General features: G+C 39.8%; 1 protein-coding gene across 2 annotated transcripts in view; it reads right to left on the reverse strand.

Annotated features, from left to right (window-relative positions):
* Positions 1-16,774, reverse strand: part of LOC124262746 — a 50,732-nt gene extending 33,958 nt beyond the window's left edge. Inside the window, exons 1-4 of one of the 2 annotated variants that reach the window (XM_046697296.1) lie at positions 16,421-16,774; positions 15,617-15,707; positions 10,831-10,947; positions 8,602-8,867 (exon numbers count right to left, since the gene is read on the reverse strand). In XM_046697296.1, coding sequence (XP_046553252.1) covers positions 8,602-8,867; positions 10,831-10,947; positions 15,617-15,707; positions 16,421-16,741 — 795 coding nt within the window. In that variant the 5' untranslated portion in view covers positions 16,742-16,774. Of the gene's footprint in view, positions 1-8,601; positions 8,868-10,791; positions 10,948-15,616; positions 15,708-16,420 lie in introns of both variants that reach the window. The other variant, XM_046697295.1, reaches the window with a different exon arrangement.
* Between the last annotated feature and the right edge of the window lie 2,640 nt (positions 16,775-19,414).

The raw sequence follows: 19,414 nt of genomic DNA on the forward strand, positions 1-19,414 counted from the left end.
GAGGGTCCCTACCTCTTTATGAAATTAACAGTGTTTTAAAGCTTATAATTAGTGAATGCGTGAGGCTGTACGCCGCGTTTAGCAATATTCCAGCAATATCACGGTGCGGGACACAAGAAATTGGCTTCACTTATTGTACCCATGTGGGGTATCGAACCCGGGTCTTCGGCGTGACGAGCCAAATATTTAACCACTAGGCGCTTATAATTAAAACCAAACAATACCAAAATAAATACAATACATTCCACCCTGTTTCACATGTATGGCCAGTGGGTTGATGAGCCAGACATTGTAACTCCGTCAAGCCTGAAGGAGACAGGCCAAATTTGTACTTTTGTCGAAATGAAGCGAAAACATGTTTTTTGGGTGAAGGTTCTGTGGTTCTCAGCCGCTTTCCAAAGACTGGACAGCTGTACATCAGTGAGTTGACCTTCCCAACTCACCAGACTTTCTGTTTGGACAGCATTGGTGGTACAAGATCTTTAACACTGCCACAGACTTTGGTTGTATCAACAGGGAAACTGTCGGCTTTGGCTACTTTGAGAGGAAAACACGTGAGGAGTACACCATTGACCTGGCAGATACATCTCGGAGTTATCTTCTATAGCAACATGCAGTTAGTTGAGGGATGAGGATAGAAGATCTACCACGTTTCTACATAAACCATTTATCTCTCATTTCTAACATATTTCCTTTACAGAACCACTAGAAGGCCATGGTCCAAGACAGGGAATTGGTGCTTAATATGATGAAAAACACTCTCTAACAAAAGGTCTTTTTAATAATGAGACTTCAGCAACTTTAAGAGGTTTGTTGCATTATTCACTATGACAACACAGAACAGGACTTTGATTTCAGTCAGGTCAGGATATTCGGCAAAAGCGGTACAAACATACAATTAACAATACATACGATGACTGGATGGTTTACATGGGAAATGTTATAGTTTCCATGATGGTATTATAGAATGTACATAACTTTTGTAAACACTTATTTCAAAAAGAAAATATTCACTCACTTACTCAAGTTTGAAGATAGGGCAGAGCAAAAGGTAATGCAATTCATCGCCAACATCGCACATGTCAGGGGTTACTTATCTTTCTTTTGAGATAATTTTGTGCTGCCTACCTAAATCTACAGGTACACGATGTCAGGAGGTTCCACACATGAGGTAAAGATAAAGAGATACATGTGATATAGTTGTCAAGACAAGGATATTTTTGAATATGCGATAAGTGTTACCTTTAGAAGAATTCGAAATCTCTGCACGCCATGTTTGAGTTGCTGTATCATGTAACCTACAGAAGATGATAGATATTAGCACCAGTCAGAATGCAGGGATAGCATTTGGCCTGGTGCTACAACATGGCCTACAGATGCTTTACTGTTCACTTTGTTTTTAGGTGTGCAAATATTCTAGGTTTGATTCAATGAGGGACAGAAGACGTACATATTCTCTCCCCAAAAAAAAAAAAAAAAAAAAAAAAAAAAAGGAAGAAGATTCGGTCAATATTCGGGCCAACAAACATAGATTTCCGGCCTGCATGTCTACACACAGAAATGCGGCACCGATGACGTCGGTACCTCCAACAGTCTAACGTACGAACTGCTGACGAGATCTGTTTCAGCAGGTTCGATGTCAAGGCTCCCGATCCTCTGATTCATCATCTGTCGTGAGAAGGTGCAACTTTCTGAAGCAAACCAGCTGATTTCGTATCAATACGTGGGTTCTCCCAAATCAGCCAGACAGTTTAAACCTCCTCCAAAATACGGCAATGATGTATATTTTATGACGCTTCATTAAATTATAATTATTATGGCTCTTGTTCCGAGTGTAATATAACACTGTGCAATAGATTGTGTAGAAAAGAATGTGAATGGTGCTGGAGCACTGTTATGTAGGCACGTTGTACAAGTGTTGACCACAAGATGTTGGAGCACTGTTATGTAGGCACGTTGTACAAGTGTTGACCACAAGATGTTGGAGCACTGTTATGTAGGCACGTTGTTCATATGTTGATCGCAAGATGTTGGAGCACTGTTATGTGGGCACGTTGTACAAGTGTTGACCACAAGATGTTAGAGCACTGTTATGTAGGCACGTTGTACAAGTGTTGACCACACGATGTTGGAGCACTCTTATGTAGGCACGTTGTACAAGTGTTGACCACAAGATGTTAGAGCACTGTTATGCACGCACGTTGTAGATGTGTTGACCACAAATTGTTGGAGCAGTGTTATGTAGGCACGTTGTACAAGTGTTGACCACAAGATGTTGGAGCACTGTTATGTAGGCACGTTGTACAAGTGTTGACCGCAAGATGTTGGAGCACTGTCATGTAGGCACGTTATACAAGTGTTGACCACAAGATGTTAGAGCACTGTTATGTAGGCACGTTATACAAGTGTTCACCACAAGATGTTGGAGCACTGTTATGTAGGCACGTTGTACAAGTGTTGACCACAGGATGTTTAAGCACTGTTATGTAGGCACGTTGTACAAGTGTTGACCGCAAGATGTTGGAGCACTGATATGTAGGCACGTTGTTCAAGTGTTGACCACAAGATGTTAGAGCACTGTTATGTAGGCACGTTGTACAAGTGTTGACCACAAGATGTTGGAGCACTGTTATGTAGAGTTATTGTTTAGGGGTTGATCACACGTTATTCGAGGACTGTTAGACACACGTTTCAGGTGCTAATCACAAGATGGGGTTATGGCACTACTTTCCTCTGGCGCTGTAACAGAAGTGTACGTTGTACAGTCCGTTCGAGTCAGAAACGGACCGATGAATTGCAAATTTAATCATTGTACAAAATTGCCACAGAAATATATATAGTACACATGTTTATCATTTACTAATACCCAACAGCTTTCTTATATTTGAAAATTTTCCGGACTCCACCAAAAAAGTTGTTTAAGAAACTATCATCATTGAAAACGCAAACGTTGTTATTTGTCGCGGCGGGGTGAAACCGCAGAAACGGAACAGCCACTATCTCGTCGTGCATGGGAAACACATGCCTGATGAAAAATGAAGTTGAATGCTGACGTGAAACAGTTGACGATTAAAGTGTAGCCGAAAGGGGCAAACCATTTTATGCCATTAATAAATCCCGTAAGCAGGCAGCAAAAGCTTTAGGAGTATCAGCAAGGGTACTGACAAATGTTCTGGAACAAAAACATTGTGAGGGTGATGCGAAGCAGGTAGGGGTCGTGTCAAAATCACACAAATTAAAACATTTGGACAACTTTCAAAAGAACCTTGTAAGGCAGTCTATGAACAAGCTCTATTCTGAATACAAATACATGTCGCTGAAATTTTTAAAAAAGCATTTGAAGCAAGAACACAACCTCAGGGTATCAAAGTACACACTCTGGCGACTCTTACACTCTTTCGGGTATCCTTATAAGAAATTTCGGGGGAGAATAGGTCAGTACTCTGTAAACGCCCTAATATCGTTCGCCTGAGAAATAATTTTCTCAGGGTTATAAAGAAGAAGCGCGAGGAAGGGTTCAAGCCAGTGTACTTGGACGAGACCTGGGTCAATGCCTCGCACACTGCCAGCAGTCAGTGGGTACCCGATGGGGGTGATAAGGGGTCACGTAGTTTGCTGCCTCTAGGGAAAGGAGAGAGACTAATCATTCTCCATGCTGGTTGCTCCAGCAAAGGCTTTCTCCCAGGCTGCAACTTGGTATTCAGGGCAAAGTCCACATATAACAGAGACTACCATTCCGAGATGAATGGTGCGGTTTTCCTCGATTGGAACCTCTCTTTTATCGTAATGGACAATGCCCCATACCACAGCGTGCAGGAACCCGACAGTAAAGCCCCGACATAGAACAGTCGAAAAGGTGATATGATATCATGGCTCGACAAATTTCAGATCGCACGGCCTTCAAAGGCAACGAAGCTTCAGATATATGAGATCATAAAAACCCGCAAAGGTGAACCTTTCTACAAAGTTGACAGTTACATAAAAAGTAACGGTCACGATATTCTGCGACTTCCACCCTATCACTGTGACCTTTACCCCATTGACATGATATGGGGTATTGTCAAAGGAGACGTTGCCAGATCAAACACAACGTTTAGATTATGTGACGTAGAGGTTTTGGTCAGGGAATCCCTTAACAAAATCACAACTGAAACTTGGCAAAACTGTGTCAACGAGGTAGCTAACGTCATTGAACAAGGTTACTGGTCTCGGGATGGCTTACAATAGGCAACTGTGGCACCACTGGTCATACCTTTAATTCGTTACTATGACACTACGACGGACGAGGATCCGACAGGTCTCCCGGAATACATTTTGAGATGTCCCCCGCCATGACTGTCTGTTCTGTTTCTGCGGTTTCACCCCGCCGCGACAGATAACAACGTTTGCGTTTTCAATGATGATAGTTTCTTAAACAACGTTTTTCGAGGAGTCCGGAAAATTTTCAAATATAAGAAAGCTGTTGGGTATTAGTAAATGATAAACATGTGTCCTATTGATATTTCTGTGGCAATTTTGTACAATGATCAATTTGCAATTCATCGGTCCGTTTCTGACTCAAACGGACTGTACTTAAACAGGCGCAATGGCCACAAAGCTACCATAGTGTTACGGCTGTCGTAACTCCTATACTTTAACATACACTTAAGAAAATCGTAGCTTTGTGAAACCTGACCATGAATCTAGTTGTTCTAGTTTTCTAGGTATATAATGGCGGTCTGTAAATAATCAAGTCTGGACCAGATAATCAACATCATGAGTATAAGTATACGCAATCGGGAACCGATGACATGTGTCAACTAAATCAGCGGGCCTGACCACCCGATCCCGTTAGTCGCCTCTTTCGACAAGCATGGGTTGCTGAAGATCAATTCTAACCCGGATCTTCACGGGTCCTTGAATCGGGTAGTCAGTTAAGGGACTCAGCTGTAACTTCCTTGCTGTCGCTTTCAGTCAGGGTTTGTCACGACTCGTTTGTTTATAGGTAGATGGAACACGTATTTCTTTCACTTTGCCACAAAGATACAGTTTACACACGTCACTTCTAATTATGACATACCTACCATCTGATTCAAATACGGTGAGGAGAGCATTACCATCTGTATAGCAATGACCACACCATCCTCCACACCGAATCTCTATCAACTGGTCATTTGATGACCTCGTCACAATCGGTACTCCTCCATTCTGCCACCACGTGACCTGTAAGAATTAGTTCAAGAAAAATCAACGACAAGATAAAATTCATGCACTTCGCCTTTCACACACGCTTGTTGCATCCCTGATCTCCAAAGATCCATTTATAATGAATTCCCCTTATAGGCGAAATGGACACATACCAGTTCGGCATGGTATACCGATCGCAAGTTTGTCAACCACTGGTATCTCTGCTGTACTCAAGCTAAGGCCAGATCAAGTTTATTTCTTGCTTTACGGTTCCGCCGGTCGTGCTTTTTCAAGAATAATAAAAATATTAATAATAATAATTTTCCCCGCTCAAAAAATCTTTTTGGGGGCCAAAAATGTAAACTTACAAGAAATGCTTTTAGATTGTTTTTGTTTTGTTTGCCCCATATCCACTTCATAAATTGCAATAAGTAAAATGCTTTTAGTATTTAAAAGGAATATTACTTTGACAGGTGGGGCTTTTCTCCACCTCTCTAAGAAACTGTTTATGAACCACAATTAATTAGTGACGATACAAAGCCTAGTCGATTGTTACATTGCAAGACACCTACACGAATGATACACAATAGGCAAACAGAGATGAAAGAAAATCAGAAAATAACAAACTGTTTATTGATATATACCATTCAAAAAAAGTAAGGGATATTCCATTTTGCGAGCATGCCACTAACTAATGCCAATGCATATGAGAAAAGTAAAATATATCCATACAGATGAAACTTTCCAAAGGAATGGAATAAATTGTCACATTTTCCCTTAATTTCTCTTCATCATCTGTTTCCTCTTTGGCTTCGTCATTTGCATTTTATCAATCTTGTAAATCCAACATCCCTTACTTTTTCTAATGGTATATTTCAAATCTCAGTCATGCTGTTAAACATTTTCTATATCATCTGACTTTCTGTCAGCTGATTTGATCCTTGTTTTCAAACGATTATATAAGATCGTGATAAAATGTTGTCTTGGTGCTTATGGCTGAATGTTTTCAACCATCGTTAGGTCCATTCTTGATGTTAGAACTATAACATCTCATAACCGACATAAACGGTGAGATGGTGTTTAAAGATTTGAGATATTATGACCATCTAAACTCCTTGACCTTCACAGCCATGTTTTCAGTGTAAATATCAGAACATAACTACATCTTGAACGGGAGCATACAGCAATATTGGCAACGATCTGTTTGGCATTCTAGAAGTGGAAGATAAATAATCAAGGTATAATACTTTATGGATAGAAATTGCTAAATTATATTTTCATGCGACCTTTCGGTACAAATTTCGGTTTCGGCTTGTTGTCTAACAAACTTGTATATTTCAAAAAACGGGATTCCACTGAGCTCCCAAGCTATGAACTCTTGATTAAGACTAACGGTTTCGTTAAGAGCCAGCCCAGTGCCTCTCAGGTCCATTACCGCCCGTCCTCTTCTTCCACATGCGCTGTCTGATAGGGCGTAACAGTCTCGGACTTCTCCCACAATAGCATCCAGCGAGGTTGTCTTGTTGTAGAAGACATAATCTCTGGGCTTAACTGCCATAATCTGTGAAATGAAGGTCTATCATCGCAGAGAATTGTTAACAAACAGGGAACATTTATAGTTAAATACCTGTTGAAATACTAAGGGGTGTTTTAACGTCTGCCTCTGGGTATACCATCTACCCGGGAAGACAAGTGATACTGAACTCAGATTGTAGTTTCAGAGTGTGATTGAATTCTAACTCAGAGTGGTGGAGCCAGACTTGGCAAATGTCGAAACAGGTTTTCATAAAGGCGGTTAATAACGCAATTGTATGCTGAGTTTGACTGATAAGAACTGTTCTGTTGATGCATTGGAGTTACTGTTTAGGGGAAGGTTCATCAGCCTCCACATATAGATTGTCAGCCGAGGAGGTCCTAAAAGACAGGTTGATGTTATATTGTGAAGCGTTTTGCTTTAACAGATTCCATCATGGGCAGATAAGTCATAAGCTTGTTTAGAGTGGAGTTATGGTCTGTACAAGTGAAGGAGAGTTAAATAGGCTTTAACAAATCAAGACCCTTGGGACACTTTGCCTCCGCATATATGTAGTAAGAATGTCACATCCCAAATATATTTAATGATGCAGGACGATATTTGATTTGGGTGGGTCGGTTCCGTTCTGGCACGTTTGGGTACAGGAATGAGTGTCGACGTTTCATCTTATATCTTTAATAGCGTTTCCAAACATGAACCGGATCAGAATTCATGAGCTGAAAAGCATTTTGCCAGTTCCTGCTTCAGTGTCGAGTTTGTCCCTGGGCAGTATGCAATTCAAAGAGAGAAAATCCTCACCATTATCAGCTGAAATTCAGTGGTTTCTTTTCTTGTTTTTAGGATTTCTTAAACTAAGGGTTGTAATTAGATGATGAGGAATAGTTCATCACGAGTGTTGGCAATTTCAGTTTGTTGGTTGTTTAACGCCGCATTCAGCAATATTCCAGCTACATGGTCTGAAATAACCGCGTCTGGACCTGACAATTTCAGGTTTTAAAGGGGTTGTATCACCAACTTTGGGATTTCGAAAAAAAAAAATTTAAATCCTTTTCCGACAAAGTACTGTAGAAATCAAGCAATATTCCAGCAATGCCAGGCCGGGGAACAGAAATGGGCTGCACACATGAAGAGCACATGCTCGTGAAGAGCGGACGCTTTAACCACTAGACTACCCCACCGCCCTCATCAGCGGAACTGATAGTTGTAGGTAATGGTCATCATGGCCATTGTTCAAAACATTTGAATCCATAAGGGAAAGATCAAAAGCAAAGTATGTTCTAGTTCAAGATTTATTTGTTTGTTGTTTAACGGCACTTGCCAATATTCCAGCTATATGTCTGTAAATAATCGAAACTGGACCAGACAATCGATAGATAACATGATGAGCCTCGATCTACGCAATTGGGATACGGTGACATGTGTCAACCAAATCAGCGAACCTGACCACCCGATTCCTTTAGTCGCCTCTTACGACAAGCATGGGTTGCTAAACGCGAATGTGCACGGGTCTCTAGTGTCAGGTGTTAACGCGTGCAGCAACATAGTGCACTAGTGGCAGTCCTGCCCTGCCCTGTTCCTCTGAATCAACCAATTAGCAGTGCAAGGTCCCGAGTCAAAATACAATACTTGTTGAAACCTTCCCATATATTTAATTGTTCACAATAACCTTCAGGCATGTTTGGGAATGCTTTTCACTCATACATCAGTGTAGCTCATAGATCAACATAAACCATTTTTGTGTTCGGTTCCTCCATACGCATTACAGATGCGCCAACCACATCAGTTTACCAATATCTGTGCACCACGATAATTTACCCAAAGACACTCGATTGTCGGTAATTATTGTTGTAATTTAGACGTTTCTTATAAGTACTGCTATATATGATTATACTGTCACTTACCTCAATGTCCAAGCCAAACTTTGAAAAGACAAAATATCCGAGCCATGGACTTTCATGAGGGATTTCTCCTGTGCAGAAGTAATTTTGTAGGCTGGGTGCATCCATGAAATATGGTGTAGGAAGTGAGATGTACTCAGAGGGTGTACTGTTCATTGCATGACAGTACACCTTCACTCTAACCCCATCTAGTTGCCGTGGATACAGCCAATACTCTCCGTCAGTGTACGTGGAACTGAGTTGCCGAACCTCGGAACAGATGGACACAGCTGAAACGACAGATGAATTTCCCTGCAGGTGAGCTTAGGCAATCAATGAAAATGTACTAAGCAGTACAGGGCATTCGACGTCTATACATGTAGTATATATCCCATAGGAACCCTACCATTAAGACAGTTCTGACTGGGGCTGGAAAAATGGTTGGAGACTGAAGGCTTTTTGCAATGAGTGCTTCGAGACACTCACTCTTCTTTGAAATACATTGTAAGTGTTTGCTCTCAACACACTCGCAAGACAGAACGACACCGGGTGTTATCACTGATGTTCAGTGGTTCATTGATATTTTCCTGTAATCTCTTCTACCTGTTAAAATGACAACCTTGTAGAAACAGAATTATGATTGAAACATTTCAATTCTAAACATGACCTCACAGTTATACGTTTAACGAATAAATTCATCTTAGAAAGATATCTAATATTAGAGCGTGTGTCGATGAATCACAATGATAGTCAAATCGACGTTGCCTTCTCATTAGAAATAATATATGTAGCCTATTTGTATATTTATATATATATATATTTATATATTTATATATCTTTGAATATATGTAGTGAAGATTTCCGCAAACTGAATTCATCAAATATGATCCTTTATTCACCACCATTTCTTTCATTTCGAAGTTCAGAGCGTGTGTCGATGAATCACAATGATAGTCAAATCGACGTTGCCTTCTCATTAGAAAGAATATATGTAGCCTATTTATATATATTTATATTTATATATTTATATATATATCTTTGAATATATGTATAGGAACCCTACCATTAAGACAGTTCTGACTGGGGCTGGAAAAATGGTTTGAGACTGAAGGAGCTCCTCATCTTCAGTCAAAAGTCCAATTTAAGACATCTCTCACTGCCGGCTTTCAAAATTGGTGACAGTATCATAGAACCAAGTAAAAAGGCTCGTAATCTGGGAGTAATTTTTTCACTTGAAGACCATATCAGCCAAATCTGCAAACAGGCATACTTCCATATCAGAAACATTGCTCTAATAAGGAAGTATATAAACACACGTGTGGCTGCATCACTCATCCAGGCATACGTGTTATCCCGTCTGGATTATTGCAATGCTCTCTTGGTTGGGCTACCAAAACAACGAATTGCAAAGTTACAGCAGGTACAAAATTTAGCTGCTACAGTTATCTCTCGAACCGGCAAATATGAGCACATAACTCCAGTTCTGATGCATCTGCATTGGCTCCCAATAGTCAAACGGATAGAATTTAAGATTCTTGTGCTTGTATACAAAGCTTTTCACGGTATTGGCCCATCATACATCAATGAACTGATCCAGTGCCATCAACCCTACCGTTCCCTACGTTCTAGTAGTGCCCAGTTACTAGTTGTGCCACGTACGAGGACAAAGACATTTGGAGACAGGTGTTTCTCAAAAGCAGGTCCTATGCTTTGGAACAATATCCCATTGGACATTAAAAGTGCAGAGAAAATCTGTGCATTTAAGAGAATGTTGAAAACATTCTTTTTCAAATCATGTTACAGTTCCGAGTGACTCTTTCCTTGTCAGACTCATACGAAAGCGCCTTTGAGCAGGACTCATCTGGATATTGGCGCTATATAAATCTCTATATATTTATATGTAGTGAAGATTTCCGCAAACTGAATTCATCAAACATGATCCTTTATTCACCACCATTTCTTTCATTTCGAAGTTCAGAGCGTGTGTCGATGAATCACAATGATAGTCAAATCGACGTTGCCTTCTCATTAGAAAGAATATATGTAGCCTATTTATATATTTATACATATATATTTATATTCATATTTTTATATATATGTCTTTGAATATATGTAGTGAAGATTTCGCAAACTGAATTCATCAAATATGATCCTTTATTCACAACAATTTCTTTCATTTCGAAGTTCCTATGTTACCATGTTATGTCAACTTACGCAAGCATGTCATCGTGGTCCACGTTCCATCCGGCTTACATGTCATGTTTCCACACGGCACAAATCCCACTTGGCACCTCAATGAATGGTTTATCCGAGTGAACTGTCTGACGACTGAAGAATCGACGTATTCTACAGTCGGTGGGGCCCTGCAGTCTACAAATTATATAGTACAAGGTATTGTTGAGAAATCAGCTCCTGAAGTAATTGTACTAAAACAATCTTTACATATCAACACTGCACAACAAGCATTCATTTTATAAACTTCAAAACTTGCTTGTTTTCAAATTTGGAAACTAAAGATACAATATTCCACTGACTTTCAATGTGCTTTAAGATGAGTGAGAAAGTGAGTGAGTTGTGTTTTACGCCGCACTTTATTCCAGCTATATGGCAGCGGTCTGAAAAATAATCGAGTCTGGACCAGACAATCCAGTGATCAACAGCAAAGGCATCGATCTGCGCAATTGGGAACCGATGACATGTGTCAACCAAATCAGCGAGCCTGACCACTCGATGCCGTTAGTCGCCTCTTACGACAAGCATAGTCGCCTTTTGTGGCAAGCATGGGTTGCTGAAGACCTGTTCTACCCCGGATCTTCACAGGTAGCTGATTGATCAACAACAGAGCTTTAAGGTGAGGAGAATGAAGATAAATAACACTATCATAAATGTTCTACTGTTTATTAGAACCTTCTGTTTAGCTATTTGTGTTGGTACTTACATCTCCGCCAGTAGTGATTTGTCAGTTAGTTTGATGGTTGGGTTTCCTGAATTGAAGCGATTGGTGCAATAGTGGGCTAACCATCAAAAGCATATTTCGAGAAAAATCAATATCCTGCGTTTGACTTTGATTCAAAATCATATACAACTAATTTTTACATGTAATACGTTATCCTCCTGATCTTAGTAAACAGTTTTATCCCGTTCCAGACAAGACTGGTTCTGATTGTGTATAGGGCTAGCACTGGCGTCCCTATTGGATACTCAACTCTTGCAGGAGGACTTATAATCTCAGTCGTCACTGGAAGAAATAAGCTTATGATAGATAGATTGGTTTTATTTCCTCCAGATATGAAGATTACAAGCATTTATACATCACATGATATTTACAGACAAGTGAATATATGAATGCATCAGAAAGTTAATGAAGCAGGAAATTGCATTTACTGACAAAATCAGCCACAATTAACAGTATTTGGCACCAGGTATCAAACTGCATCTCTTCTGTACAGTCTGGGAATACAACAAGGAAGAATGAGATGATGGAGTCGTCATCTTTTGACCATAAGTCAGCAAAACATTTGACATCCATCAGGTCAAATACTTTTTCAAACAGTTCGTCTCTCTCTGACATGTTCTTGGAACATGATATGAAAACATGGTTCACAAGGTCATAAACAACTGTACCACATGCACATTCTCTCGATTCTAGTGGTCTACATGCAATCTGTACAATTTTAGATATAGCATTAAATTTCAGGGGAAGTCTCTTGCACAGTAACCAGAGTCTATTAGTGTTCTCATGTCGTACAGTCATGTATCTGGACAGATCTAATCTGCTGGCTATTCCATGCATTCGAGTAGATATGTCGAGGCTTCTAACTCTATCTGTGACCAGCCGGTTCCACTGAGGCTTGCTGAGAGGATTACAGACATAGAAGTGGTCCCTGACCTCTGTTTCAAGACTGTATTTTTGTACAAGTTTGAACATGTTGAAAGCGGGTGAGCAGAAGCATCGTTTTTCGTTGTTAAGGTCACATTTATACTGACCAAATCGACCAATGAAGACACGTTTAAAGTAGTATTTACTACTCACCCTGCAGAGCTTGCCCATGAGTAGGAGTGATTGATGCTCAATGTAAGATTGTATTGTGGAAAGGTGTAGGCTGTCCAGAGCAATATGAGAAGGACTATGCTTAGGTAAGCCTTGTACCTTTTTGCTGAAATATCTTTGGGGTACTTCTAACATATCATATTCTCTCAGGGAGAGCTGTCCCCATGTGTTGGAACCATAGAGAGCACAAGGTAGTATTACTCGTTCTAATACTCGAACAGCTGATAAAGGGTTTAACCCTCCAAATAATATATCATGGCTATGATTTATATTGATAGGTTGATAAGCAACAAAAGTGCGTTCACGTGACTTTCCATTACTTGATAGATGTACACCTGGCATCTCAAATATAAACCCAAACACACTCATTAATTTCTACAGCCGTCAGGTTATAACAAACCATTGTGTCAGAAGGTGCAAATACTAAACAAACACGACCTTTAGATGAATGAGATGTTTAGATTATGACTCGTATATGACGGAGAACTACCCGTATGCCCCTTTACAAGTCCAATATTCTCGGATTTTGATGTCTATGCCAGGAATCCCATCCGAGTTTCTCTGACTCAATGCTCTTTCCACTTTATCATCACTGACAGCATGCATTGAAAGAAGAGCCTTTTTGCATGTTTGAATGTCCACCAACAAAAAAACAAACAAAAATTACGTGATACTGACGGTTTTTCTGTCGCCTACTTTCACTGTATCCAGTACATATCAGCGTTTGGGTTTATCTGAATGCAACCTGTCAGGTAAGATTTCTGCATATTTCTTCCAATCCATACAAGTCATTGTAAACTTGCTCTTGATTGCCCCATGTCATTCGCTCAAAGCACTTAATTAGGCGTTTACAGTTGCTTCCAACAGTTGTGTGTCTATAATGTAAAGTTTATCAGAGTTTCGGCGAGATTGTCTCTCTTTCCAGCCTCACTTACCAAAGTTTACAGTTCTCGGGCGCGAATTATCTGCCTCCTGTGGCAGGTTGGGAAATTCATTCTCACAGCAAATAAAATAATGCTTTCTGATTGGTTAAAATTACGTTCTTGATCATACACAACTAATGCCTAAAGACAATTTCTAGTTTTATCATCAAGAAAAAGAAAGCCCGTTTGCCGCAACGCGAGATGCTATTGAGTCACGCAGGGCTGTTCCCAAGGAAGGGAGGTTACTCTTCTGAACACTTCTGTGAATATATCTCTAAATGTGAAAAACGTGTGTTACCCAACTATTGCTCCAAGTGCTGCAATTTAGAAAACACAATTCTGGCATTTCCCTGGGGCTAGCCACCTCCGGACATCGATAGACCAGTACTGGTTGTACGGTTAGGGTGGTGAAGACGAGACGAGATCTCACAAGTAAGTTTTAAAAGGGGTGGATTTGAGCTTGAACGGAGCTAAACGTTTCCGCTTGGTTGTTTTATTTTATACACTTTGTTTCTGCTAATACTGGGATTACAAATTTCCCTGGGATTGCGGGAATACAGTAGACTCTACTTCATCATGATCTTACAGTACTGTAACTTACAGTACACTCTACTTCATCATGACCTTACTGTAAACTCTACTTAATCATGACCTTACAGTACACTCTACTTCATCACGACCTTACAGTACACCTTACAGTACGCTCTACTACATCATGACCCTAGAGTACGCTCTACTACATCATGACCTTACGGTACGTTTTACTACGTCATGACCTTACAGTACACTCTACTTCATCATGACCTTACAGTCCTCTCCAATACATCAAGACCTTACAGTACTCTCTACTACATCAAGACCTTTCAGTACACTCCACTTCATCATGACCTTACAGTACGCTCTACTACATCATGACCTTACGGTACGTTTTACTACGTCATGACCTTACAGTACACTATACTTCATCATGACCTTACAGTCCTCTCCAATACATCAAGACCTTACAGTACTCTCTACTACATCAAGACCTTTCAGTACACTCCACTTCATTATGACCTTACAGTACGCTCTACTACATCATGACATTACAGTACACTCTACACCATCATGACCTTACAGTACACTCTACTCCATCATGACCTTACAGTACACTCTAATACATCATGACCTTACTGTACACTCTAATACATCATGACCTTACAGTACACTCTACTTCATCATGACCTTACAGTACACTCTACTACATCATGACCTTAGAGTACGCTCTACTACAACATGACCTTACAGTACACCTTACAGTACGCTCTACAACATCATGACCCTACAGTACACTCTACTACATCATGACCTTACGGTACGCTCTACTACATCATGTCCTTACAGTACACTCTACTTCACCATGACCTTACAATACACTTTACTACGTCAAGACCTTACAGTAATCTGGACTATGTCATGACCTTCCGGTACACTCTACTTCATCATGAACTTACAGTACCCTCTACTACATCATGACCTTACAGTACACTCTACTACATCATGACCTTACAGTACGCTCTACTAAATCGTGACATTACAGTGCACTCTCCTAAATTTTGACCTTAAGGTACATACTACTACATCATGACCTTACAGTACACTTTACTACATCATGACCTTACAATACACTCTAGAACATCATGACCTTACAGTACACTCTACGTACATCATGACCTTACAGTACACTCTAGAACATCATGACCTTACAGTACACTCTACTACATCATGACCTTACTGTACACTCTACTACATCATGACCTTACAATACACTCTAGAACATCATGACCTTACAGTACACTCTACTACATCATGACCTTACAGGACCCTCGTACTTCACGTAAGAACCCTTGAAATTAGTAAGTGGGTTCCTATGGACCCCTAATCCTTTTTGGCAAGGTAAAACCCTGTTAACCTAGCTCAAAACCTAAAAGGCAACCTTTTCGCTACGAAAAGGCCAGGGCTTATATATTTCAGTCCCCAAAGCAAACTACCAGAAGACTATAAATAAATCACACCGTGTACCTACACGCAAGGATACACTTCACTTCGCCGCCATCTGCTTCTTTGCACACAGTGTTGTTAGGACAGGAGTGGTCTTTACAACCGGCTAGTATTCCCTGTAGCAGATTCAGGTGAAAACACACATGAAAGATTCAACAAAGATATCTCTTTTCAAAACTACAAACCGGTTAATGAATGCGACTAACACACACAGACACTTTACACGGGGGAAACTATTGATAAAGAAATAATACTCAAATAGTACAAAGGTATCTGGTTAAGAATGAGGATAATTTTATGGATATACAACTTCTATATTCTACGAGAGGCGACAACATGAGAATCTATGTCGAAACGTAGCCTTTCACAGAATAAAGAAGTTGTATGTCCAGAAAATTATCCTCATTCTTCATTACCCCAATTTCTAAAATGCCCATCAGTAATGAATCTGAAAGGTCAATGTTGTAATGAACAAATCCTAAACTATACAATTTTAAAGGAACTTCATTTTGTCAATATAGACGTAGATTTAATCACTACTAATAAAGATATACTGACTGAACATGTGGCATCGTTTGTTTCTACCGCTGAATATACAAAACTAGTGGTCTCCTTCGGCAACTGAGCGATATTCATAATATTTCTTCAGTTTGTCCTGTATGGGAAGAAATAAAATGGATCTTAAGTTGAAAATAAAGACAGTTTCACATAATATATTTTCCCAAAGGGGGTGAGAAGCTTCATCTATTAAAACGGGGTTTCTGAGAAGACTATAGGAACAGTAGTCTGCATGAAACAGGGTTACTATATATTAAGTAACAACAGTCACCTGTGGCCAATCTTCCGACTTAGAGAACACAAAGCCTGGTGCTGTTTCCAAGGAACTTGCAGATCCATCCTCACAACTCAGCTCGCATGTTCCGTCATCAAGCTGAAAGTTGTAAGACTTGCACATAGTTCTCAGAAGACATTCCCTTGCACAGCTAACAATGCCTGCAGTGGTAAATGTTTCAATGACAGCACCCTTCATCCTTGAACCTTGTATCACAGGTAATTGACTTAAGGTGGAGCATGTCTTCTCGTTGGCGGCAACAAGGGTGAGATATAGAAGACATATGCTGTGAATCCAGCAGCTGATAAGATGAATCATTTTAACTTCACAACATACAACTCTTCAGGGCGGTTATCCGTTGAGAAATATATCCTGAATTGTCGGGGTACAGACGAACACAACTTCAGTTCCCACTGGTCATGTTCCACCGTGATAAGACTATATACGTGTGCACAGAAACCGTATGCATTATTTATGTTCACAAAGTCCCACGTGACACGTAGGTTTATTGCAGTCTTTGACGCCTGGCTGGGCGTTTATTAAAACATAATATCATTTGTTATGGTAACCAGACTGTCGTTAGAAGCATGTTTTGAAAAAACATCAACGCATCTGCATTGTAACTGACATTTCCTTTCAAGAAATAGACGTTTTAACAGCACATGAAATGAAACATAATGAATGGTGTCACACAGGTCTTCTCAATTATATATGTCAACCGAAAGCATAGATTTTATTTAAAACCGTATATTGAGAAACATAGGTCAGATCAGTGTAATGTTTTAGTTGTTTAGCGCACTCAACACGCGGAACAAATATATTCCTTATATCCTGTAATGAAATTGGATCCCAAAAGGATTCACGACCATGGATGCATTTTTTCATGGTGATTCGCACTAATGAGAATTGTCACATTCATGTCCTACGTGTCCGAAGCATTTAAATCTGCGTGTATGCCAATACAAAAATGCGCGAAAGCAGCGTTGGATAAGTTTCGATTATTTTCACTTCGAGACAAAAAGACGTATTTACAGAAGAATTCAGACAACAACGTCATTACAAGAAAGTTGTCAGTTCTCCCAATTGCACGTGTTTGTTCGTGTGAGATCATGTTAATGTTTGACACCATTATCCAGAAAATGTTGTGCATCAGCTACAAGTATATAAATGCCAAGCTGACGTCGATATCCTACCTTAAACCCTCAGGGAGTTTACAGAGAGTAAAAACAGAAGGTCCCATGATGTTTTTTATTGATTCTACGCGTAAGTGTTCTTTGTCAACGGCGGACTGGGTACAATCAATGGTGAACCAATTCTTTGATTGACATCAACATCTACCCAAGCAACGGGCCCGTAAATAGGTGACGGGACAAAGCGATAATCTACGGTATATCTTGCCATGGTAATAACCAGCATCTGAGCTGACTTATGAGGAAGTCTTAACATTCTGTACACAACAACCCCACAGTATAAAGTTTTTTGTTGACAGAGAATATTCTCACGCCACTGTGGTTATTCATGCACGACATGTTCTGAAATGGGAAGGTTTATATAATGGGTTCGTACTTATTGTCCTTTCAAAACAACTTGTATGTTTAAAATATTAAATGTGTTTTTTTCAACAATGTCGATGTGATGAAATGTTTCGTATAAATTGGTAGTGCTAACATTGAGTGAATTTAGTGTTACACCGCCTTAAACAATATTTCAGCAATATCACAGTGAGGGGGACACCAGAAATGGGGTTCACACATTGTACCCATGTGGGGAATCCAACTCAGGGCCTAGATTTTCAAATAGATTTTTTTAACACTAAGATACTAGTAACTGTCATACATTAACATTAACTCACGACAATCTTAGCCCTAAGAGAGCTTCGAAAGTCTAGGCCCAGGACTTCTTCATGACGAGCGATCACTTTAAACACAAGGCTAACCACCCGCCCCGGCAGTGCTAATATGTAACATAGGTTACAGTAACGTAAAATGAGTATGCCCCTAATTGGTTTGTAAATTCAACATCATTTGAAGTATTCATAAGGATGACAGACTTTCAAGTGAAGTATATTTGCTGTTGTAAATTTTGGCTAGTCTCATCTACTTTTGCCAAAGACTGAGGGGGTGATGCAAATCTACCTAGGGTCTATGCAGGTAAACACTAGGTCCGTAAAGTTTATTTGATATCATTTGGGTATCTGGAAATGGAAACTCGGCTTGAAAACGCTTTTTGTCCTGGGATGTATCTGGACCTGCTCAGAATCTAATATTCATTTGCATACCTACAGCAATTCTGAGTAAAATTTCATTCTTCAATTGTTTTCATTTGTATACGAGCCCAAACATAATACTGAATATATGCCATAGAAATCATTCTTTTCCATTTGTTTTAGACATGACCACCTCTTTAAATCCTAATGTATATATGTTACAGTCAGATTGTGAAATCCGACATTTCGTGAAATGACTAAACAATACATTTCAGTCATTTCTTGAAATGACTAAGAGGGTCAGCCATTTCGCGAAATTTTCCAGTCATTTCATGAAATGATAAACTCATCACCTGTACACGGACCCATTTTCTTGAAATATGAAATATTCCAGCTGTATGGTGGCGGTCTGTGAATAATCGAGTGACGAACATCATCAGCATCGATACGGTCGCATCTTACAACTTTGAGATAAAGGTACGAACAGTGTACAGCTTAGTGAATGTTGAGACCATGCTACCTATTAATATCTTGAATTCATGATTCGCAGGCACATGTATATGCAGATATACTATTTGGGACTTAGAATAGATTCGAGTTTTACACTGTACTAACATTTTTCTCTTGTGTCCAGAAACTGCATTCAATAGAGGTGCTTGAATATTTATGCGGGCAGATTTAAAATATTTTCGAAGAGATGGGCCTGTGGGCTTCTGGCACATAGTTGATTATGTTTCACTTGCTCATTTACCTTCTCAACATGAGGACTTCCTACCTTTTGAACA

Source organism: Haliotis rubra, unplaced genomic scaffold (assembly GCF_003918875.1).
Source record: "Haliotis rubra isolate DU_JTF1 unplaced genomic scaffold, ASM391887v1 Scf851, whole genome shotgun sequence".
Taxonomy (NCBI): Eukaryota; Metazoa; Mollusca; class Gastropoda; order Lepetellida; family Haliotidae; genus Haliotis; species Haliotis rubra.